This window comes from Podarcis gaigeae, assembly GCF_964106915.1.
Source record: "Podarcis gaigeae genome assembly, chromosome: 3".
NCBI classification, from domain to species: Eukaryota; Metazoa; Chordata; class Lepidosauria; order Squamata; family Lacertidae; genus Podarcis; species Podarcis gaigeae.
The window spans coordinates 61837623-61863242 of record NC_139680.1 but is presented as its reverse complement, the minus strand read 5'-3'; the positions used below and the strand labels follow the sequence as shown (position 1 = coordinate 61863242).

The 25620-nt window shown below is 41.6% G+C and overlaps 1 protein-coding gene across 10 annotated transcripts in view; it reads right to left on the bottom strand.

Moving 5' to 3' along the window:
* The window catches only part of LOC310841135 (uncharacterized protein), a 98743-nt gene that overhangs the window by 43024 nt on the left and 30099 nt on the right, over positions 1-25620 (bottom strand). For 8 of the 10 annotated variants that reach the window (XR_014562364.1, XR_014562365.1, XR_014562366.1 and 5 more), the window contains exon 2: positions 22766-22876. Coding sequence is in view for 5 of the 10 variants with exons in the window: in XM_083731742.1 (XP_083587868.1) it covers positions 22766-22876 (111 nt within the window). In the remaining 5 variants the exon portion in view is untranslated. Of the gene's footprint in view, positions 1-8319; positions 8506-22765; positions 22877-25620 lie in introns of all 10 variants that reach the window. The other 2 variants (XR_014562362.1, XR_014562363.1) reach the window with 2 other exon arrangements.

Genomic DNA, 25620 nt, shown 5'->3' with positions numbered 1-25620 from the left:
AGCACTCTATCTGCTGCCAAGCATCTACCATTACTTGCCTGAATAGGGATCTCTTTCTTGCCTCCCAACATCTGCTTGTGTGTGATAAGTGGGTACAGGACACCGTCCCAACTAAGTAATTTTTTTAAATAAAAAAAACCAAGCAATTTTGGTTGAATTGTGGTTCTGTCTCTTCCAAATCTTAATAAAAAATTCTACTAGTCATTTTGAAAGTTGCCATATTTTGATAACCCTGTTCATAAGCTACTCTAATGATCATTCTATATTCTTTCAGGATTTCAGACATTTTGTGCCAACCATCTGTTTTCTCAAGATACTTTACTTTTTTCTCCTAAGCCATTTTCATGCCTGTGTGGAAATATACATGTTGAAGAACAATGCTTTACACACAACCTCAACAAGTAAACAAACTATGGTGCAGTGTAACTGCAGCACATACATGTGCAAAGAAGGGGGATGATTCTAGACCTTTAACTGAAGTAAGCTCTTTAGAGTATTCAAGAAATGACAACACACAAGGAAACAGCTGGAATACAGATGTATTCCACAGAAACTGGCTGACAGATGCCAGGAAAACTGGATTTGTTTGGCTAATTCTAATCTCAGGGTTCAGAATCAAACTAAAAGAATCACATCATACTTTTTTGTGAATGTATGTTTCTGTACATGTAAGTTTAAAAACTGTTTTTAATGTATTCAAATTGTAGTAACCCACTCAGGGACTTTAGGGTGAAGGGAGGGTAAATAATAATGTAAAGGTACTATTTTGAGCCATCATCCAAGTTTCTTGCCTCTATTATTCTCAACATGAGATAATATTTCCTCATATTATGTTGATCTATGTTAATTGTGGGCTATGTACCACACAATGGTGAACATGTGCAGTATTACAATTTTCTATCCCCTCAGCCTTCCAGGGTTCCTCAGATTCAATAAAGGGACGCAAGTGGCGCTGTGGTCTAAACCAATGAGCCTCTTAGGCTTGTTGATCGGAAGGTCAGCGGTTCGAGTCCCCACGACAGGGTGAGCTCCCATCGCTCGGTCCCTGCTCCTGCCAACCTAGCAGTTCAAAACCACGTCAAAGTGCCAGTAGATAAATAGGTACCGCTGCAGCAGGAAGGCAAACAGCGTCTCCATGCGCTCTGGTTTCTGTCACAGTGTTCCATTGCACCAGAAGTGGTTTAGACATGCTGTCCACATGACCCGGAAAGCTGTCTTTGGACAAACGCCAGCTCCCTTGGCCTGAAAGCGAGATAAGCGCTGCAACCCCATAGTCACATTTGACTGGACTTAATTGTCCAGGGGTCCTTTAACTTTACCTTTTACAGGGACCTGCTATGCAACCCACAAATCTCACATTCATCCCATGTTCATTGCCATCATAAGCACTTCACAGCGTAAGAAGTACCCTGATGGGTCAGGCCACTGACCCATCTAGTCCCACATCCTGCTTTCACAGTTGCCAATCAGATCCCTATGGGAAGCCCCCAAGCAAGACATGAGTGCAACAGCAGTCTCCCCAACTGTTCATTCTGACAGCAGAGGCAGAATATCGCCTTCATGGCTAGTGGCCACTAATAGCCATACTCTCATCTATGCACTTAGTGTAGAACTGGTGCTGGAATAGGTGATGGATGAAGCAGCCTTGGCACATATTGTGCAAGGTCACATACACTGTAACTGGCAGCCCAATCCTCTTTATTAAATGCCTTGTGCAAATATGTCCTTAGAAAGAGCTGTCCTTGGCCATGGAGGTCTCTGAAGCTATTGATGTTGTGTACTTATTGTCTTAACTTTTGAATTAGATTTATTTCTGCCCACTTTTTTTCATTTATTTTATAGGTGCCTGCTGTTTTCATTTTACCTCTTAAATCACAAACCGTTTTGAATGAAGAGGTCTCTTCTGCGGTTGTGGCTTTGAGGCCATTTACGTAAATTTATTACAGCTATTCCATGTCTCGCAAAATAAAATTTCTACAAATCTAGTCTCAACTGCCCATTATAATGGCAAGGGGTGTGTGAATGGAAGGCCAGTATATTGCAGAGATTCCTGCTATGAGAGTGTGTGTGTGTGTGTGTGCGCGCACACAGACACACACAACACATAGAGATACATTTCATGCCCTATGATGGATGCTTGACTACCCAGTGGGCATGTTTTTCCCTAATGCAACAAGGTCCTTAAGTGCAATGTTTACCTTTTTTTCTCATGGGAAGGAATGCCAGCCATCTACCATTGTAGCAAAAAGCAAAGGGATGCACTCAGGAATGAAGACTAGCCCTGTTTTCTGAACCTGATAACTCCAGCAATTCAAAAATGTTTCCCTCTCTCTGCAGTAGCTCCATTGGGGTTCTATTTCTTGGTCCCACTAAAGCATCAGGAGTGCAGTGAAATGTTCTGAACAGACTATATGGATAGATCCTTTTCAAACGCCTGCCTGATCTGGCACCCTCCAGATGTTTGGGACTCCAGCTCACACCATCCCTCAGCCATTGGTCATACTGGCTGGGACTGATGGGCGTTGCAGTCAAAAACATCTGGAAGACATCAGACTAGAGAAGGCTGTTCTAGGCATCTTGCAAATAATTAAAAAGAAAATAATAAAAAGCCAAGAAACCATCAACAGTCATTTAAAAGAGAGTGAACTACAAGTGAATCAAAGCAGCAACAGCCCATCTTAAGCAGCAAGTTGGTGTGGCAGGAGGGTGGGAAGTGTGGCAGGAAGATTCAAGGGCAATCAAAGAAACATTTAAACATTTCATTGTAGTGTAGTGTAGTTCCAATGTAACCTTATTTGCAGAATATTGATAGATATTCTTTTTCAAAATGAGAGCAACAGCATCAAGTGATACTGAGAACAATCCTAGTTGTGTTTTTCAATGTATTTCTTATCAATAAAAAATCGGTGTGGCACGAGCGAAGTTTTATTCTGAAAATGTGGCCCAGAAAACAATTTGAGGACCAGGGCCTAAAGCACGGATAGGCAAACTAAGGCCCGGTAGGCAAACTAAGGCCCAATCGCCTTCTAAATCCAGCCCGCAGATGGTCCGGGAATCAGCGTGTTTTTACATGAGTAGAATGTGTCCTTTTATTTAAAATGCTCCTCTGGGTTATTTGTGGGGCCTGCCTGGTGTTTTTACATGAGTAGAATGTGTGCTTTCATTTAAAATGCATCTCCGGGTTATTTGTGGGGCACAGGAAATCGTTCATTTATTTATTTTTTCAAAATATAGCCCGGCCCCCCACAAGGTCTGAGGGACAGTGGACTGGCCCCCTGCTGAAAAAGTTTGCTGACCCCTGGCTAAAGTGTTGTTCGAACAGAGTATATGTCTCATGACACTGTAAAACAGGTAGGTTTTTTTCCCCTCTTTGATATCTGATTATGGGTTATCACAAAAACAAAGGTTTGGGAGGGTGAGCATGTACACGGGTCCTCAAGTCTGACGTTACAGAGCTTTCTTTTTATTGCTTTATATTGAGCAAAAACATTTTCATTACCATCACAATACTGCAAAAACAAATTGCACTGAAAGCGTGCAGTGAATTGACACAGATTTGAAGCAGATGTATTCTAAAATAGAGGCTACAAGCATTTAAAAAAGAAAAGAAGAAGAACTTTCCCCCTAACATTTCATATCTATCCATGGCTAATTCTTCCCATTGCTTCTGGAACAGCAGCTCATTAAAAAAAAAGCATCTGCATTTGACAATATATGTGGGAAGAGTGAGTTCTCTGGAAATTTGCTTAGCTAAGGAAACACTGGGAATTTGGATTGCTCTCAAGGAGTATTTGCCAAGAAATATTTGCACATGTTTCAATGTAACTTTAAGGGATTCACAGCAAGCAACCTGTTTTAATCCACAACTGCAATTGCTGGTTTTGTACAGTAAAAACCAGAAAGGGAAAAGTTCAAAAGGTGATTCCCCACACCCTCACCCTGATACAACAGTGGTTAAAGCTACAGGCACATATGGCCATTTTTTGGTGCTGGTCCACAACATTGTCAAATCAGTGTAGTCAAAAGCCAATAGCAACTTACCCAAAGGCTTGCATTTTCCATTGACAACCTGTCACAATGCCATGCCAATTTTGGGATTCATCTCCTAAACATCCATTCCATTATGTAGTATACTAAGATATTTACATCATCAACATTGAAGGTGCTGATAGGAAAGGAATAGAAGCGCTTGCATGTCCTTCAACAACTGTTGGAAACTGTGTAGGAGAAGACATAGTTCAGGGATGAGCTATCTTCTCCAGTCTGAGGGCCACATCCTGGTTCCGGGCAACCTTCCAGGAGCCACATGCCAGCATTAGACAAGGCCAGAGGCAAGAAGTGGACACATGTAACTGTACAGTAGGCTAGCTTCTGCACACACACACCAACACTCCCTCCACCTTGCCTCCATCCCAGCAAGCAAGAGTCTTTGAAGGCCCATCCCAGTCAATCAAAGATACTAAAGGAGGATGCAAAGCAGGGGTGGTGAGGGGCAGGGCCTAGGAAGAGGAGAGTGTACCTAGGGAGGGGGTGTGACCTGGGGAAAGTCCTGACAGCCTGATGGAGAGCCTCAGAGTGCTGGCCCCTGTGCCTGAGGCTCCCCATGCCTGCTGTAGCTGAAAGCAGAGGATGAGTCCAATCTTCTGGCCCTTGAGCAGCCTTCATTCGTTACTGCATTCGGTTCTCTCTCGACCAGCATACACAGTCCATTTCTTGTGGGTGTGACTCCATGGGCAAGCCTAACTGCCAACTCCTTTTATCGATTTTCTTCAGTTCACTTGTATACTTATTCACATTTCAACAGAAACCTCCAAGCAGTTTGCATACCTTGTATGATTATGCAGGACTAAGAACCAGGCCTGTCTTGCAACCTGCTTCCTCTGGCAGTTTGTCAAAAACCAGGTCTGATGAGCTTTGCATGGCGGGGTGTTTGTGTGTGTGTGTGTTTAAAAAAAGCCAGAGCACAGGATTCTAATTGACAGCTGCTCTCAAGGTTGTAGACATTTTAACAAAGATAATAAATAAATAAATTCCTTTCCCCAGTTATAATGGCAGCAACCTTGAAATCAATTAATTAAAATAGGAAAGAATTACTCATTGTTAAAGATCCATCCTGGCAAAAAAAGGGGGGGGGAGGAATAACCTTACTGAAATAATAATAGCTATTTATCCTGTACAACATGGGCTCTTCTTTATGAAACACCCTATTATACGTAAGAGCTGTCCAGATTCAAAGGCATTATACACAAGATCGACCAGCAGCAATATTTAACAGAGTCCTATTGTCTGCTGCTCTCTAAATTGCAATTTGCCTTCATAAACTGAAAAGAGATTTTTATTCCTCTGGGTATGTGTGTGTGTTTCTCCCCACACCCTCCTTTTTTGTGGAGGAAGGGAAGGGAAGATGAGAAATCAGATCTCAGTTGTCAACCTAAATGAGCTTTCTAACCAGCTAGGATATTATAACAAGAAAATGAAGGTATTTAAATTCACTGACTTTTAAAAATATATATATATGTGTGTGTTATTTTACAAAAATCCCACCATGTAACAATACTTCAACAGCCAAATCTTCCTTGTAGGCTATATCACATTGTAATTGGCTGAGATGTAAGTTATGCATTTAAGCCAAATGCAAAAGTGCTATAACAGAGAAAGAGGTCAATTATCTTCTAGCAAAGACTGCTACAAAAAGAAAGAAAGAAAGAAAGAAAGAAAGAAAGAAAGAAAGAAAGAAAGAAAGGAAGGGAGGTTAGTGCAATTAGAATATACTATTTAACATGATTAGTCATTTCTGGTATTCTAATACTACTACATCTTTTCTAAACTATGTACTGTGTTTACTTAATTTGCACAAGGTTTTCATTAGCGGAGGGTTGTTGTTATTACTAGAATGGGTTTTTCTATTTGCAGCTCTAAATTATGATTGAACTGGTGTGCATTCACAGCACTGCTCCTAAGGAACAAAACCCACAAAGGGAAATAACAGTCACCTACACTGATCAGATGAAGCAGAGAACACAAGCCCTCTTGACCTTTAATGGCTGGGCAGAAGAGGGAATTTGGGCAGGTGAACCAGAACAGTTCTAGCATTGCACAGGCAAAAGAAATCTTTGACTGGACAAAATTTCTTCTTTCTCTTGGCAACTGTTAAAGATACAGGGAAATGGTTCAGATCAGGACAGCAGCAAGCCCCCCAAAACTACGCCCCTTTTGTTCCAATCAGGCTGTATTCTCAATCCAGATTACTCCTTTCCATGGCTGCTATTGCTTTAAAACACAAACCCATGATTATTGTCGTGTCTGTTTTGGTCCTCAGTGGCAAGATCAGGTATGACAGATTTATTGTGTTCAGGTACAGCAAATTATCATTGCACTCTATTCTTAAAGACAGTCCAGATTCACCTCATCCCTAAAGCCAGGAGGCATCCTCTTACAGGTCTGTAGTAACAGCTCTGCCAGAGAGTTGTATATAAACTTGTAAATAAACTCATTGAGAGACAGTGTGGTGTAGTGGTTAAGAGCGGTAGACTCATAATCTGGTGAACTGGGTTTGCGTCTCCGCTCCTCCACATGCAGCTGCTGGGTGACCTTGGGCTAGTCACACTTCTCTGAAGTCTCTCAGCCCCACTTACCTCACAGAGTGTTTGTTGTGGGGGAGGAAGGGAAAGGAGAATGTTAGCCGCTTTGAGACTCCTTTGGGTAGTGATAAAGCGGGATATCAAATCCAAACTCTTCTTCTTCTTCATTAGCAACACTTAGTGGTGATGAATAGGGGCAAGTGCCCCAGGCTGCAGAAAGTGTGCTCTGCCATATTTTGCCCACACACTTCCAGCTTCCTAGAGTAAGATGAGGAGGGATAGCTGCTATTTCTGGCTCCAAAAGTAGGGTTGCCATATTTCATGAAGTTAAAATCTGGACGATTGGCAGTTCAACAAAAGTTGTGGAAAGTTTTTTGAGAGATCGCCAAAAAAGTTGTTGAGTTTTGGGGGGGGTCATAAAAAAGAGAGCTTTTTTGGAGAGCTCCTGTCTATAGCCGCCAATCACACTGATCTTCTGATCACCACTCTGATCACATGACAGGGAGGAGGAGGAGGAGGAGGAGGTGACAGAGGAGCAGCTCCAGGCACTTGGCAGGCTCCGGCAGCTACAGTCACACCGCTATTCCCAAATGCTGTCCTGATCTCTCGTCAAGAGGCCCTGCCTCTGCCACATCTAATGCTCCCAGCACTGCAGCTACTCAGAAACTTTGGGCTCCAGGCAGGAAGGAGAAGCAGCGGCAGTGCCAATAGTTTCTGTAGGCCCCCCAAAAAACAGGAACATGTCTGGGATTTTCAAGACATATGGCGACCCTATCCAAAAGAAATAATGTAAGCTAGGGAGGAGAGAGAAGATGGAGGGGCCACCATCTCTAAAGCAGCTGAAATACAATAACAAAAATAAAAACAACAGAAGTAGGCTATTGTTATTATCAAAGGGAAGAGGAGAAGGGCAGTAGAGGCAGTAAGGAGATGAAGACAAGATGGCAGCCTAGACAGCATGATTCTCTTCAAGGCCCTCCCCGCACCACACACACACACACACACACACACACACACACACACACACCCTTGGAATAGCCCTGACAATAGCAGCAGATCAGAGCAGATTGATTTCAGTCATTTGGCAATTGTTGCCTTCAAACAATATAAATAGCAAACACTCCATCCTGGAAATAAGGAATATGTTTACATTAAAAAAAAAAAAAACCCACATTTTCTTGGTGCAAATCTCTGTATTTCAGAGAGGGTCATGCTCTGCTCTATTGGTGAATGCAAAACAAGTCAAGGCCAGAGCTCAAATTAAATATATGCTGCAGGAATCAGAACATTATGTTTTAGAAATATAAAATATAGCCCCCTGATGCTCTGTCATATAATTGACTTTTACTGCTCACCATTGGGCAATAAAATTAAGAGCTATATTTAAATCAGTTCCCTAACACACACCAATATGCTATAAACTGAAGTGTGTATAAAACAGGTTCTAAAGGGGGGAAGGAAAAGGAACACTGAACAAGTTCCTCCAGGCTAACTATGTACCTAAACACAAATAGCAATTTGACAGCACACTTCCCTTGCCTTGAAAAGAAAAAGTAAGAGCAAGCATCTTCTCACTTAGGCAGAAGTGCATAACACATTGTATAATGGAACAATTCACAACAAGCAGACACAACTTTCAGTCAGAACTCAAAAAACAGAGTCTGCATTCTTTACTAGATCCTATTTAAAACACATTGTTATCCAGGTTATGTGACTGCGGCATTCACACAACTCTTACCGTCTTCACTGTACAGTATTCACTCCTAGGTTATGCTGGTCTCCGGTCGTCTACTTTGTGACCTGGGTGAAGGCAGCAGGACAGCACCTTTTACATCCAGATAGGAGAATATCAATTTGATGGCAATCTCAGGTCACACAATTTCTGCTCCAAGGCTGGTTATTTCCTTCACACCCACAGTTATCACTAAAAGATTAAAAGAGAGAGAGCAGGAACTGTGCCCTTATTGTGGTTTTATTAAAAAGAACCATGGTTCTTTTTAATCAGGTCTACAAGGTGTCAATTGAATGATCAGGTCTACAAGGTGTCAATTGAAAGGGCCAGAGCTGAGCCAATTGTTCAGGGCAGGGAATAGTTAACTCCAGAACAGCAAACAGATCAGAGCGTCCAGAAGAAGTCATGTTGTCAAGGATAGGCAGAGGTCCAAAGATGACACACCAGAGCAAGCAAGAAAATGCAATGAATCTGGGCTACCAGCAGTTCAGACTGAGGAATCAAGCCTGAAGCAGTAGCTTGTAGATTCCAAACAGGTCCCTATTGGCTTCCTAGATCTCCTAATAAGCTACAGTAGTTCTTCCTACCCTAATGGGGCAGAATCCTTTTTAACCTGAGGCCCATATTCCTTCATGGGCAACCTTCTGGATGGGGCACACTGCAGTCTTGCTAGGACCAGATGTAAAAGTGGATGGGTCAACTCATCTGCACAGTAGGTTACATTCTAGCCACACAACAATCAGAGGTTTCTACATAAGCAGCTCCACCCAGGCAAGCAAGAGGCATGATTGAAGTTGAAGGATATTCCAGCCAAGCAAAAACATTCAAAGAGGCAAAGGAGCAGGACTGGAGAGGTTGTTGCCCGGGAAGGGCTGTGGATTAGGTCTGTGTCCACTCTAGGCAAACAAGGAATGTTGTATTTGACTGCTCCAGTGGCTTACATCCCACACTTCAGACTTAGGAATGCTCTGGGTAGTGCACTAAGGAAGGCACCTGAGCTTTCTAAGTGAAGTCTTGATGTTCCTCTGCAGGTGTTTCTGCTCCACATATATCATCTATGCCCTTCACTACTTTACACCAGAGTTTCCCGCTTGCCTCACAAAAGTGTGCACAGCATGCAGCAGCTATTCGCTGAGAAGCTCCTTTGACTGGTTTTGATCATCCTGCTGTATGAAATTGATGAAGCCAGTTCTGTACAAAGTAAGAGTGAGCTTGAGATCGATGTTGATATGTGTTCATTAGTCTGACTGGTGGCGATCCAAGTAGCATTGGAAGCATTCTTGGCCATGCTTCATAGGTCTGTGTGCTTCTGGCAGAAAGCTGGAGGCAGATTCACATGACTTTTTGCCATAGCACATTGAGTCTGGGCGGGGGGGGGGGGGGGAAGGCTGCACAATGCAAAGACTCATTTAATGAAACCATCCACATAGTTCAAGGACACAAGCCAAGCCACAGCCATATGTTACTGAGGAAGGAAAACAAACAAATAAGCAGACCCAGCTCTTTCCCTCTTTTCTCATAAGATAGATAAGAACAGCTCTCCATTGCTATTGTCATCCTGGTGTCTTTTCTTTGCAGTGAGACCACCTTTAATTTATTGTTCCTGAATATAGATAAAGAAAATTGGACACGCTGATTTAAGGAAAATATTGTTGGTATGTTTCACCATGTTAATAACTAGCAAGATGGTGGAAATGTCTATGGAAACATGGCAATAATATTGAGCCACAGCTAGGAATCAGGGAAACCCTTTCCGTCTGTTATTTTCAGTAGCACACACACATTTCATTGAGTGGTTTACCCTAATAGACACAGATTTCCTGGAGAACTGCATTGCAAAATTAAGAGAAGTATGGATTTTGGAGGATCTATTATTTCAGAAAGCGCAATTTGGACAAGTTCACCTTCAAAGGTGGACTGAATCCCATTTTCCCACATTCTTACCTCCAGCTGAGTGGGAAGGTGTGAGCTCCAGTTTTCTACAGTATCTTCAACATGAGTTGTATGTCAGGCCCTATCTTTTCCTGTCCTGTCTCTTAACATCTTCTATCTCTCCTACCTTTGACCTGCGTTCTTTGCACTACCTCATCTGTTTTCAGGTTTCTCTCTTCGTGATCCACCCGCCTCCATCCCACATCTCTTGCTCCTTGCTTCCCTTTGATTTCCCTAGCTAGTTCAGAGCCCATCTCTTAACTGAGGTTCTTTCTATACGTGTGTGTGTGTGTGTGTGTGTGTGTGTGTGTGTGTGTTTGCTTTCTGGCTGAAACAGACTCCTGTTCCAAGATGTTTAGCAATAGCACTTTAAAATACTTCATACAACAATGGTATTGTTTGGCAACTGTCTCCTGTAGAGCTGCAGAACTGGTCTCAGCAGACGTGTGTCAGTTAAATGGAGAGTGCCGACCAGCCAGTTATTGGGCATTGTGTATTTTCAAGCTGACTTGTCAGTTAGTGCTTGAAATTAAACTCATTCTGATAAGCATAAGAGACATAATTGGTGACTCACAAAGGCATTAGGGCTCGAATCCCCAGTCAGCCTTCCTGTGGATTTCTCCTCTGTAGTTCCTAGGGGACACAGGTGTTTGAGAGGATTTCTCTGAGGTAGAAAGTCACAAAGGATCCAAATCCAGCCCTTTACCGTCTTCTCTGAGCTTCCCAATAGTACCTTTCCCTTGTGAGCCAGCAAAGCCATTAAGAAGATGGAAGACAGATGTGCATATGCATTCACAAATATGTGGAACGCTATGCGCCTGGATACTTCACCAGTCCTCCTGGACATCACGTTTGCCTTCTTTGTAATGCCATTAATGGTCTGGCTACTGCCTTCTAGCCCAGGCTTCTTCAACCTCTGCCCTCCAGATGTTTTGAGACTACAATTCCCAGCACCCTTGACCACTGGTCCTGCTAGCTAGGGATCATGGGAGTTGTAGGCCAAAAACATCTGGAGGGCCGAGATTGAGGAAGCCTGTTCTAGCCTGATCATCCTGTGGTTCTGTAAGACTCAACAATAGTATTTAACCTCTTCTGTCCTGTGAGGAGGATCCTTACAACTTGCTAAACATTTATATGGGTTGTGTGTGCATACTTGTGAGCTGCCTTAGAAGGATGTAAATGCTGGATATATATAACTGTAATAAATAAATAAATAAATAAATAAATAAATAAATAAATAAATAATATTGGTTGTCCTCTGTGTTTTCCCCTTGTGACTTCATTGTATCATGGTGTGGAAATATTTTTCCCCACCTTTCTTCAGACGTGTCAGTTGACCACATAGTCCAAAATTAAACAAATAAAGTTGCTAATTTGAAACAAGCCCTAAAGGCTTTAATATTCCTTGCACTATAGCAACGTGCAAAGTCATTCCTATTTAATTAGTTAGGCCAAAGTATTTGCAAAACAATTACGAATGTAATTTAATTCCGGTGTTTGGTAAATATCCAGGGATTCGTTAGCTGCAAACTTATGACCTACATGTTGAGTTTGCTTTACAAACTACCGTTAAACCCGTCGGATAGAAATTAAAAAGCATATCATGGCGAGCCACAAAGAAGTGTGTAGATGATGGATACAGATAGAAATAGAAGGTGTGTTCACCTGAGCTTCTCTTTCAAATTAATGCCACATCAGAAGAGTCACCTTTTTCTACTTCTCTTCCCCTTTAGCAGTTCTTGAGACTGTTCCAGATCCACTGTGTGTAATGTTCTTCACTGCACACAGTGGTGTTGTGGTTCTGAGGGAATGTGTTGCTGGATGGCTGAGCTTAGTCCCCTTTATATTGCTTATATTGTTTTATTTATTCCATTTCAACTGTGCATATTTTACCATCATGGCTCGTTGGCTCCTAACGTCTACTATTGTTTTCTAACTGGGTGCCAGCCTCAGCAGCGAGAGATTCACAATGCACTGAAGTAATTAGCTGAACCATCATGCAAAAAAAATATATTGCAAAGTAGATAGTGTAAAATATCTATAATCTGGATATACAAATTTTGTGTTTCAGATTTTTATGGTGAATAAATTTGCTTGTACAGCCCAGAGCAGTAAATAATGCTGCACATTATACACCTTTTCTTTGTTCATATACTTAACCCTCCAAACTACTTATAGATTCCAGGAAATTTAAAATGTAGTTTTGATGTTAGGTGATAGGAGTTGATGCATTTATGCTGTGGGAGATCTTTTTTTGTCCTGCTGAATGAACAGTAATCTTATGGTTCTACTTCACTGAGTCAGGTATAGCCCCCCCTTCCTCATAGAGAATGGTTCTGATTAAAATACAGTTAAAATCTATATTTTTATTGTTTATCTGCCACCAAAGAACACTGAATTACAGTTTGTAACCGTTTAATGGCTTAGTCTCTGTGTGTGCTTGTTTCTTAACTTGGTGTCACAAGCAATAGACAGTGGTACTGCTCCCCTATAGAGGTAGAACAAATGGTAGAGCTGGTGTTTGTCCTGGTATTTTCCTGTTGCTAGGCAAAGACAGCCAACCCCTGATTAAGGATTGCCAGATGGTCTGAAAATTCTGATGCTGCTACTCCTAGTAACAAGCTAGTCAAAGCACTCACCACAAACACATACAAAGTCAGCCAAGCAAAGGCTGGTTAACCATACCAAAATAATTAGGCCCCGCTATATGGCTACGATCTTGCACCAACATGTAACATATGCAGATAAAAACAGATGAGCAATGTATGTGTTTAGCAGAACTGAAAAGAGCTATCTTAAAAAGCACACTAGGCTGTCTTGTGGAATATTTCACAAATTTGAAAGGGATCAAATTAAGGAAATACCTTTCTTGCGTACTAATGTTCAATCAATTTTTATCTGCCTATCTAATCACAAACTAGCTCTCATAGAGGCCAATACAATCTGAAGCTATTCTAAGGATGTGTACACAATGTCTACTATCTTTCATTCATTATCTTAATTGTCCAATTCCCTATCAGATTCTTTAGGGTTTCTTTATGCATCAAAGACAAGCCTGCCAAATCCATAACCATTTTTTAAAACTCAACATATACTAGTAATTGTCCTGATAAAACAAATGCAAGTCCCTGGCTACTAGCTCCTGATCATGGTTTACTATTGAAGATGGATTACTTTGCCCTACCTGCCTTGGTCTATGACGCTGGTGGCGGAAGATGGGCTACTGGCAGACAGAGTCCCAATAAAACAGAGCCCTTGCCTGCCATGAGTCCAGTTATGTACCAGTATGTAGACACCTTAGAGTCACCAGTGATCTGGATCCACAATGCAGTCTATGTCATTGTTTTGTTAGACTGATCAGTTGAACATGCCCCATCACAAGCTGCTGATTAAATAGCATCAGCGTATCTTACAAAAATAGCAAATAGAGCAACTTACAAAACTGATTCCGTAAAAGCAACATACAGTGGTACCCCAGGTTAAGTACTTAATTCGTTCCGGAGGTCCGTACTTAACCTGAAACTGTTCTTAACCTGAAGCACCACTTTAGCTAATGGGGCCTCCCGCTGCTGCCGAGCCGCAGGAGCCCGATTTCTGTTCTCATCCTGAAGCAAAGTTCTTAGCCTGAAGCACTATTTCTGGGTTAGTGGAGTCTGTAACCTGAAGCGTATGTAACCTGAAGCGTGTGTAACCTGAGGTACCACTGTATGACAAAATGTGTTACGTAGGGCTGCCATACGTCCAGATTTTCTGGACATTTTTTCCTCCTTTGATGCTACTACATCCCCATGTTACATTGTTTGCAGCATCCTTGGTGCTCCAGGCTTGGGAATAAACTACCAGCCATGTGGCATGTATCATATTACATGTTGTTCTTTTGTGATATGGCCCAATATCCACCAGGGACAAGATTGAAACCATGAAAGAAACACTTTGCACATGACCTAAGCTGGAATCCAACTCTCCAGAGGCAAAAGGCTAGTGAATTAACCTACTGTGTCACACAGCCCTTCACTATTGATTAATAATTATTCTTTCTAAATGAGACAAGGACATAGGACATGGAGTCATCTGCTGTATAGTCTGTGAAAATCCAAGACTTCAGAATGCTTGGCCTTTTTCAATCAGTCACTCTGAAGGTTGATAAAGAAATATTAGCTCTAGCTGAAATACAATTAAAAATAAAATTTAATTCTAGCCATCGTAAACAACAAGGGGACGTGTCAGTGAAGAAGGTGTAAAAGCAAGAACTATGGTTCCATGAAGTACAAGTATAAAGCCTGCAAAAAAAAAAGATAAATTCTATGTCAAGCAACTATCCAAATTTATTGGCATGAATTGATTACTAAGATTTTTTTTTAATGAAAGGAAATGAGTAAGAATACATAATAGGTTTGAATGAACAGAATAGTTGAGGTAAAATAAATATTTCTAATTTGTTTCTTTAAAGTTGTAATAACAACAGGCAGAAATGTTCTTCCCTTGGCGACCAATGGCATCTTCAGTAGAAACAAGGAACTTCTGGACATTGATAAAATCTGGCCCACCCCACCACCACCACCCTCCGGGGAGGGACACCTGTCAGAAATTAAAACATACTAAATCAAAATATTATTATTTAATAGATTTATTAGGCCAATTTGAAGCCACATAAAATATAAGCATAATCACAGGAATCACAATAAAAGGCAGTAAAAACATTTCAAGTCAATATATCACAGCCAGCCAAGGTAGAATGAAAGGGGAAAGGGTGGGTTCTGCCTATATTGAAACCAATTCTGCACAAAGATATTCTCAGTGCCCACCTAACACTACCAAGGAGGCAGCTGGTCATATTTTGGGGGAGAGGGAGCTCCACAGGCATGGGCCACTGCATAAGAAGAGAAGAAGAAGAGTTTGGATTTGATATCCCGCCTTTCACTCCCCTTCAGGAGTCTCAAAGCGGCTAACATTCTCCTTTCTCTTCCTCCCCCACAACAAACACTCTGTGAGGTGAGTGGGGCTGAGAGACGTCAGAGAAGTGTGACTGGCCCAAGGTCACCCAGGAGCTGCAGGTGGAGGAGCGGAGACTCGAACCCAGTTCCCCAGATTACAAGACTACCGCTCTTAACCACTGCACCACAAAAGGCTCTGCCCATTGCATCTGCCAACCTGGCATGCACATAAACAGGACCTCTGCAGCTGATATCTCAGATTCCAAGCAGGTTTGTTTGGACATAGACAGTCCTTTAAGTAACTTGGTCCCAAACCATTTAGGGAATCTTAAGGAAATCTGAGTTCTTGGCTCCCCCCCCCCCCCCTGGACCATTCCACTCTGGATGGATGCATGAATTGACTGCAGGTTCTAGTCTACAGCACTGAGACAGGTAATTCATATTTAATATCCACAACAGGCGGGTTGTTTTTAATTAGGACTGTCATCCCATTAAAAATCCCTCAGTTGACTGATGGTTTAACTGATTAATTGATTTGTCAATTAAATATGCATTCCTTTGTGGCAAGTGCCATTGTAGACAAGGGGTTTTCTCTTGTGTAGCAGATCTTCTTAGGTAGCCCCTGCATTTTTTTAAAATGCAGTTTCTTTTATTTAAATAATAATAATTAACAACATTTTGAAAAGTTGCTGCCGCATTCACTAGGGGCACTTTTTAGTCAAGAAAAAGGTTTCAAGTCAATTTATCTAAGCAATCGATCAGCAATCAAGCAGCTCTATTGTTAACTTAAAAATGCCAACAGTAACACTACTATTCCCATAAATCGTGTGTGTGTGTTTGTGTCCAGGTCATAGCAAATGTCTTTTCTATTTTCTCCTTTTTCAATATTTCACATTAGTAGCTTTCTTTCTTTGACTGCTTTTTCTAAATTGAGTTGGTAAAGGTAAAGGTAAAAGGACCCCTGACCATTAGGTCAAGTTGCAGATGACTCTGGGGTTGTGGCGCTCATCTTGCTTTACTGGCCGAGGGAGGCAGCTTCTGGTTCATGTGGCCAGCATGACTAAGCCGCTTCTGGCGAACCAGAGCAGTGCATGGAAACGCCGTTTACCTTCCTGCCGGAGCGGTACCTATTTATCTACTTGCACTTTGACGTGCTTTGGAACTTCTAGGTTGGCAGGAGCAGGGACTGAGCAACAGGAGCTCACCCCATTGCGGGGATTCGAACTGCCGACCTTCTGATCAGCAAGCCCTAGGCTCAGTAGTTTAGACCACAGCACCACCCGCGTCCCTGCAGTAGAATTGATATGGTAGAATGCCCAAAATGGGAGGGGGGAGAAAGTGGAACTGTGGGAGAAAAAAGGAAGTGGTATGAAAGTTTGCTCAACTTTGTTTTTGGAGCTTCCTCTCATCCTCTGAGTCCCAGTCACTCTCTGTGGTAACTTTTGGAAAGTAATAAATCCTTTCCTTTTCAAAATTTTATTTGGATTATAAATAGCTTTTTAAAATGAATTGGTTTTCAACTGTCATTGGAATAATTTTAATGCTCCTGAGTTGGAGTTTTGGTTTGGTTTTCTACTGCTGTCTTCATGTGCATTATTATTATTATTATTAGCCATCTACAGACACACTTCTCAAGGTAATGTACAAAATACAATAAAACAGCTTAAACACACACACAGAGAGAGAGGGGGGGGGACGAGAGGGAGAGAGAATAGCAAATGAATTAAAATCCAATACAAAATAAGCATCTATGGTAGACACATATTCATCCAGCTGGGAAATTTGCTAGAACAACAATGTCTCCAGTTCTTTCTGGTGACACCCTGTCAGGATCCATCAACTAATCTGCAGAATCCCCTTGAGTGAACTACTTCAAAGCTGAGGCATGCGCAAGTGTTTCCAGCGCCTGAAATTAATTGCCACTTTAGCCGAGTTTCTGGGCACTAATCTACTACCCATAAACTACAAGGAGTTTGGGGTGGGAATGACGAGAGAATGAAAATATGAACTTGTCTGGTGTGATACTAAGAAAATGTGTTGCAGATATGGAAGTCAACATAGCCACAAGCATGGCCCATAGAGCAATTATTTGCTTCGTACCTCAGAATACCATGTCCCTGAGAGGATGCTAAATGTAGGAACTGAAGCAATTTAGGATCCTTCCGCCAGAACTTCACCATCTCTCATCCAATCACAGTCCATGAAATACAACTTCCTCAATTCTTTTTTTCCCCCTTATGTGTATGTTTCAGAACCCTCCTTGTCCCTTATATGAAGTTGTTTTTCACTTTAACAGTCAGCCATTAAATTCATCTTTAACCATTTCATACCAGTATTCTACGCAGGTCACTTTCTCGTACATGACACTCTTAACAGTAATTCCACCTCCGGTCATAATATGAGTAATGAAAACACGACAAGTGCATCCTAGCCATAACACAACACTATCAGAAGCAATTGCTCAATGGTGCATTACTACTGGAAGCGGGTGGCACTGTGGCTTAAACCACAGAGCCTAGGGCTTGCCGATCAGAAGGTCGGTGGTTCGAATCCCCGCGACGGGGTGAGCTCCCGTTGCTCGGTCCCTGCTCCTGCCAACCTAGCAGTTCGAAAGCACGTCAAAGTGCAAGTAGATAAATAGGTACCGCTCTGGTGGGAAGGTAAACGGCGTTTCCGTGCGCTGCTCTGGTTCGCCAGAAGCAGCTTAGTCCTGCTGGCCACATGACCCGGAAACTGTACGCCGGCGTCCTTGGCTAGTAAAGTGAGATGAGCGCCGCAACCCCAGAGTCGGTCACGACTGGACCTAATGGTCAGGGGTCCCTTTACCTTTTTACATTACTACACCTGTGTGTAAATGGGGCCAGGGAAGGGACTGAATAGTTTGCCACATGCTTGCAGATATGCATACAAAATCCATATGCAACGCCACTTGCCTAAAGAGCATAGAGGGGGAATGAGACAGCAGAGGGATTGGAATGTAAAAAAGTGAAGGGTTTCTGGGAGATGATCTATAATGAAATGAAAAAGTTGTTAAAATATACATTTGTAAAGAAACCAGAGACCTTTCTTTTAGGAATTACGGGGAATGAAATTAGAAGAAAAGACTGTAAATTTTTCCAATATGCAGCCACAGCAGCAAGAATTCTACTGGCCCAGAAATGGAAACAAGAGGAGATACCGACAATAGAAGATTGGAGAATGAAGCTGACTGACTATGCAGAGTTGGACAGATTAACCGGAAAAATTAGATATCTTCAAGACCAAAAGTTCATCGAGGACTGGGGGGAATTTGTTGAATATCTGAAAAGATCATGTGATGTGCAAACAACACTGGTGGGGTTTCAGGAAGCACTGTGAAAACAGAGATATATTGTTAAAAAAATAAACAGGAGTGGGAGGGAAGTTTAATGGCAATATAAACAGAGAAATGCGCAAACTGAAAAGTAAATATGGATGATTGTCAGAGAAGCCGAAGGAAGTCTAAAATGTAACAAATTTGTGAAAATCTGTGAAAATTTGGCACAATTGTATTTTTTTTTGTATTGGAAAATAATAAAAATTATATTTTAAAAAAAGAGACAGCAGAGGGATTGGTGTACAACTATTTGTCGCATGCTGTCAGTCAATGTTCAGTGAGGCAAATGGGCCATTGTCCCACTAAACTCACCTTGTCTCAAGGCCTGCCCCCACCTGCATGTCTTCTTACTAACAACCAGTCTAGGAGGCGGCACTGTCTTCCTACCCTTGTGGAAGACAGCATGGAGAAGAATGGGGACAAATTAGTTGGCTCTGCCTGCTCTGGCTTCACCTGCCATTGGTCTCCTTGCCTTCTGCCCTCCCCCCCCCCCCCAGTCCCACTTGGCACCAACCACCACTGCCATCAGTGCTGAAACTTCGTTCTGGTTATTGCTTCCAGTGTGTCCAGCTTAGCACTAAATCACCCAACCAGCAGTGCAAGAAGCAGCTGACAGGGGATGGCCTTTGAGAATCCAAATAAAACAAAAATTACATCCTCACAGTAAATGCAAGTGAGATTTTAGCCTTCGCAGCAAATGACAAAACTGGGGAAACATGTAGCCAGTTTCTTCCAGAATTTAAGAAAACTCTTAGGAGGTTATACATGAACCACAGAGTGATTCTACTCTCACTATATGATCTGCGGGTGAACCATACTTCAATTTAGTAGGAAGTATCAATAATGAATGAATATGAAAAATAAACAATTCTCTAGTCCTTTGTGTGAGTGAAAATATCATTTTTAAATGGACTTGCATTTTAGCCTAGTTTCAGTCAAGTTTGAATTTCATATCCGCCTCGATTTCCATTCTTAGAGCTTTCCTAAATGATTTCCCTCCCACAAGATAATTGAACATAAATTACTCTATTGTTGGTAATCCAGATTGCTTCCTCCAATTAGTGCTTCTGTTTCAAGGCAACTGTATCCTCCCAGTACTCCAACTGCAATAATTTTAATTTATGTTTCATTATTAGGGAAATGTGTTTCCCCGCACACACTTGTTGCCCAGCACATCACTTGCAATAATGAGCCAAACTAAATATGACCAGCCAATGAATGAGGTCCCTATCCTTGAACCATAAGTGCCCTTCCCAGTGTAATCTCTTCTGTGTATGAGACTGAGAATTAAATATTTTTAATATTTAATATGCTCTGGTCCATGGGGTCATGAAGAGTCAGACACGACTAAAAGACAACAAAAATTAAATATTTTAAAGTATCGCTGTTTGTGTGTTTGTTTGTTTGTTTGTTTGTTTGTTTGTTACATTTTTTACTCCCATTCGACAAAGAGTCATAGGGTGGTTTTCAACAATATAATGTACAATTATAAAAGCAAGTAAAATGTATCAAACCATTATAATAACCTAAACTTGAATTGTTTCAGAAAGTGCAAATTAGGTAAATTCAACATTAAATCTGAACTGAATTGAATTTGTCCTCCAGTCTTGATAATGGCTTCTTGAAATATGATTGCTTATTTAGCCTTATAGGTAGGTGATATTTGATATCATTTGTATACATGCATAATCCTCTCTATGTGACCTTGTTCACAGCAACTTGCACTGATATATCATGAAAACAGGATTACGCTTTCAAATGAAGATTAAACAGTAGTAGCCACGAGAACACTAACATTATTTATTAACAGCCCACCTTGCTTTCAGATCACTTCATAAAATTAACTGTAAAATATTGATGTATTGTTGCTCAGCCTTCCTCTGAAATAGGATTTCCGCCGCCCCCCCCCCCCCACTTAGCAATTTTCCATGTTCCTCCTTTGGCTTGTATTTTGGTGTTGTGAATGCCTACATTTGCATCTTGCTGGTCATTCAAAAATGCCTGAAATTATAGGTGGTCAAGGGGTGCCACCAGGGTTTGATGCCACAAATACCCTTCCAGGATGACCAACAGACTCCAGTACTGACAGCTTGAGAAAGAAGAAAATGAGAATGCTTCAGGCCTGGAGAAATGGGGACAGACTAGGACCTCTTGAAGCCTGCGGAGTTGTAGGCACAAATATGCCTGGAGAGCCCCACCTGATCCTTGGAAGACGAGAACGCAGGAACAGGAGACTAATTGAGAAAGAAGCAAGGACTGCAGAAGTCAAAGGTTTTGGAGGAAAGTTTGCAACCTCATACTCTTCAGCAGACACCAGGGTTCAGCGATTTGAAATATTTCAATGCACAGTCTTTGCCGCAAAACACCAGGTGGGTCTCTCTTTCGTGTTGAAAAGGAAAAGATGAAAAACTGTTATTTGCAAATTGCACCCTGAATCCTCTGGTGTTCTTTGTAGGCCTGTGAAAGTTGCAGGCACTGAAGTTCCCTCCTCCTCTCCACAAACCATCAACATCAGTGTTTTACATGATCTTCCGTATGGGGCCAGGCTTGCTGCACATACTACCTAAAAGTGATTTTTTTTTCAAAGTTGGCTCATTCAACACATTTAATATTTTTTTTATATAAATATTTATTAAAGTTTTTTAAGTACAAATGCATAAATAATAATCAACATTACTTGTATCATAACATAGTTTCATAACTTCTTTGGACTTCCTCACGTCTCCCGCTCCCACTTACATCGTTAAAAAGTTTTTTTTTCAAGCAAATTATCATCTTGTTTGCAATCTTATATCCACTCAATTAGATATAATCTAGCAATTCTCCAAAAGGTTTATGTTTTCTTTAATCTCACTTATCATCAAATTCAAATCTAATTTAATGGTGGCCAATTATTTATGATCTAGCATCCTTCTTAACATTCAACCAAATTACAATATTTTTGTAAATACGTCTTAAATTTCTTCCTGTCTTCCTCAATCCTCTCTTCTCCCAGGTCTCGGATTCTGCCAGTCATCTCAGCCAATTGCATATAGTCCATCAGCTGCATCTGCCACTCTTCCAGTGTGTGTAGATCTTGAGTTTTCCAATTCTTAGCGATGAGTATCCTTGCTGCCGTTGTTGCATACATAAAAAATGTTCGGTCCTTCTTTAACACCTTCTGGCCGACAATACCCAGAAGGAAGGCCTCTGGTTTCTTGGTAAAGGTATACTTAAATACCTTTTTCAGCTCATTATATATCATTTCCCAGAAGGCCTTCACTTTAGGGCAAGTCCACCAGAGGTGAAAGAAAGTTCCTTCATTTTCTTTACATTTCCAACATTTATTATCAGACAAATGGTATATTTTAGCAAGTTTAACTGGGGTCATGTACCATCTATATATCATTTTCATTACATTTTCCTTCAGAGCATTACATGCAGTGAAGTTCAGCCCAGTGGTCCACAACCTTTCCCAGTCCTCAAACATAATGTTATGCCCAATGTCCTGTGCCCACTTTATCATAGCCGATTTAACCATTTCGTCTTGTGTGTTCCATTTCAACAGCAAGTTATACATTCTTGAAAGTACCTTAGTCTTAGGTTCTAACAATTCTGTTTCCAACTTCGATTTCTCCACCTGGAACCCTAACTTTTTGTCATTTTTAAAGACTTCTTTAATCTGAGCGTAATGTAACCAGTCTCGCACTTTATCCTTCATTTTCTCCAAACTCTGCAATTTCCAGTTGTCACCATCTTTTTCTAGTATTTCCCAATACTTTGGCCACTTGGCCTCCATATTGGGTCTTTTTCGGGCCTTAGCCTCCAGAGGTGAAAGCCACCTTGGAGTTTTATTTTCCTCAACACATTTAATTTAATTCATTATACAATACCTAAAAGTAATCAACTCCAATAGATATACTTTTTAAAGTAAAGTAAGTAGATAAATATATTATATCAGTGCTTTAATTTGGCGTTGCAAAATGAGGCAAGTTCTCCCCCAGAAGCCTGTGTTAAACTTTTTCATTTTAAAAAACAGTTTCAGGATCAAAGTACCTGTTGCATTATTCATGGGGGTTTTTTACTGTATGCTGAAACTGACCATTTTTACTTTGAAGAGAAAGTAATACGCTGGCAATACGCTGGCAATATGGATCCAGGCCAAGTGCCAATTTCCTACACAAAATCACCCCTCTCAGTGACTGCAATTTTGCCCACCGCCTTGGTGCTGTTAACAGTAAACATCACTTACAGTAGCTTTGCTTTGCACATATAAACCCCATTGAGTTCTATGGAGCTTACTTCCTGGACCAATGTTGTTGGGTGTTGATTTTCTTTTTGTGAACCATGCCCAGCAGGACGTCTGTAAGAAAGAAGTAACGGAAGCATTTTGTAGCTAGTCTAAGCTGTCTATAATAATAAAACCTTATTATTTTTGTTTGTTTTTAAAATTGTTATGGATCCCAAAGTTTTGGACCATCTACTACATACTCATATAAATATTTCCTCCATTAGATACTGAGTGACACAATCTCTATTGCAATAATGGTTCTGGGGCAGAACATCACCCAGATCTTCATCTTTCAGTGCTAGTATTCATAGTTCTCTACAGATATGAGCACACAGTTTAATCTGTTTTTGATTCACAATAGATGGGGAGCACATGCATATTAAGTTACAATCATATATTTTTAGACAGTGCCGGCTGCACATGTTTTCAGGGGAAATAGTGTTATTTGGCTTTGTGGCAAAGGCACAGAGAAACGGCATACACAAAGCTAGTACATATAAAAATAGCAAAATACAACAGACTTGCGGGTCAACTTTTAATATCTCAAGGGAAGTTTATTTTAATTTGCAATAAAACAGAAACAAGCAGAAACATGAAAAAGCTAATTATCCAAGGTGATCAGCACAGCATCCATCAATGTTGGTTAGTAATTAGTTTTATGTATTAGTGTGGTAGGGTGTGTGTTTGTGTGGTATAGTGTGTGTGTGTGTGTGTGTGTGTGTGTGTGTGTGTTACACACCCAGTGGTCTCCTATCCAGGGACTTAACAAAGATGCACAGCTTGCTAACCTCAGCAATGCAGCAGCATCCAGTGCTCAGAGAACCCAGGAAAACCTGCTATGATGTCCCTGACCCAAACACAAATCTTCTTCCTCAACATCAATCTCACTAGTCAGATTACAGGATTATTTGCTTTTTAATTACTTCTCTCACATTTCCTGCATTCACTTGAATCTATGCAGGGCAGGGACTCCTCAGTGCTTGCTGCTGTAGGGTCCTGCCTTCAATATATTATTATTATTATTATTATTATTATTATTATTATTATTATTATTATACCCCACCCATCTGGCTGGGTTTCCCCAGCCACTCTGGGTGGGTCCCAATTGAATATTTTAAAAAATCAAACATTAAAAACTTCCCTAAACAGGGCTGCCTTCAGATGTCTTACAAGTAGGATAGTTGCTTATTTCCTTGACAATTTATGGGAGGGTGTTCCTCAGGGCAGGCGCCACTACCGAGAAGGCCCTCTGCCTGGTTCTCTGTAACCTCACTTCTCACAGTGAGGGAACCACCAGAACGCCCTCGGCGCTGGATCTCAGTGTCCAGGTTGAACAATGGGCGTGGAGACACTCCTTCAGGTATACTAGGCCAAGGCCGTTTATCAGTAGTCTAGTAATCCACAGAATTGCAAACCTGTTTCCTCTGAAATGCCAGCTATAGCCAACATGGGAAATCGTCCCAATGAGTGGTGGGTGGGCCCAATTGTGAGCACAAGAATAAATTTTTACCTTTGTACAGTAAGGTAGGCTAGTTTCTACACACAAACTCCAATGCCCTTCTCTATCTTTCATCCAGGCACACAGAAGGCAGTTGTGCAAAATATACCGACCGCAGTAGAATGGAAAATGCCAGGTGAAAGTGTGAAAGAACGTCGGGTCAGTATGCAGTATTTTTGTGTATCCCTAGGCGGTCCATATACTAGGGCTGGGGTGAGGAACCTTTGGCACTCCAAATGTGGTTGAACTACAACTCCCTTCCTTGAACTGATTTGGTGGGGAATAACTGCTACAGTGAATGCCTACGACACCTGCCTGGCTCTCAATGAGAGAGCTTAAAGAGTGAGAGCAGGGCTCTCCACACAGGGCAGCAGGATTCCTGCTTCCTGAAGACCCTCACTTTGCTGCTCATGCTGCATTGATCTGTCCACACTTGCCTGCAACAGAGGAGGAGCAGCCTCAATTACCCAGGTCCTCTTTCTGCAAGAATGTGTGGTCCTTCAATCCAAGTACCTCAGGTACTCAGTTTGTGGCTGGAAAAGTACCTACATGACCATGAAAAGATCAGCATAAGATTGCCCTTCTAACCTGGAATGTGTCTGGTTGTACTGCATCCACAAGAGACACTAGCTTCATCATCTTTTTAACTTGCTTTGATATTTTTCTTATCCAGGAAACTTGGTATACTGGGGATATGTCCTTAAATTGTTTTCATACCTTCTCCATAGGGGAAGTAAAAAGGGGCAGCTTTGGAAGAGCAAGAGGAGGAACTGGGAATTCTTGTTTCTTCGACTTTACAAGCTACTATAACTCCCCTCCCCTCTTTTAAGACACATGCAATGGCAGTCAAAACTCAATTCCAATTCTGTTGTATAGTGATAATAGCTGTGAGTTAAATCACAGAGCCTAGGACTTGCCGATCAGAAGGTCGGTGGTTCGAATCCCTGCGACGGGTGAGCTCCCATTGCTTGGTCCCTGCTCCTGCCAACCTAGCAGTTCGAAAGCACATCAAAGTGCAAGTAGATAAATGGGTACCACTCTAGCGGGAAGGTAAACGGTGTTTCCGTGTGCTGCTCTGGTTCGCCAGAAGCGGCTTAGTCATCCTGGCCACATGACCCAGAAGCTGTACGCCGGCTCCCTCAGCCAATAAAGCGAGATGAGTGCCGCAACCCCAGAGTCGGACATGACTGGACCTAATGGTCAGGGGTCCCTTTACATTTACCCTTTAGTGATAATAGACACCTACATCCCTGCATTGAGGCATAAGTTCCAGATCAGAGCACTGCGGGAGGAACTTGAGGCCTATGTGGCCGGCATC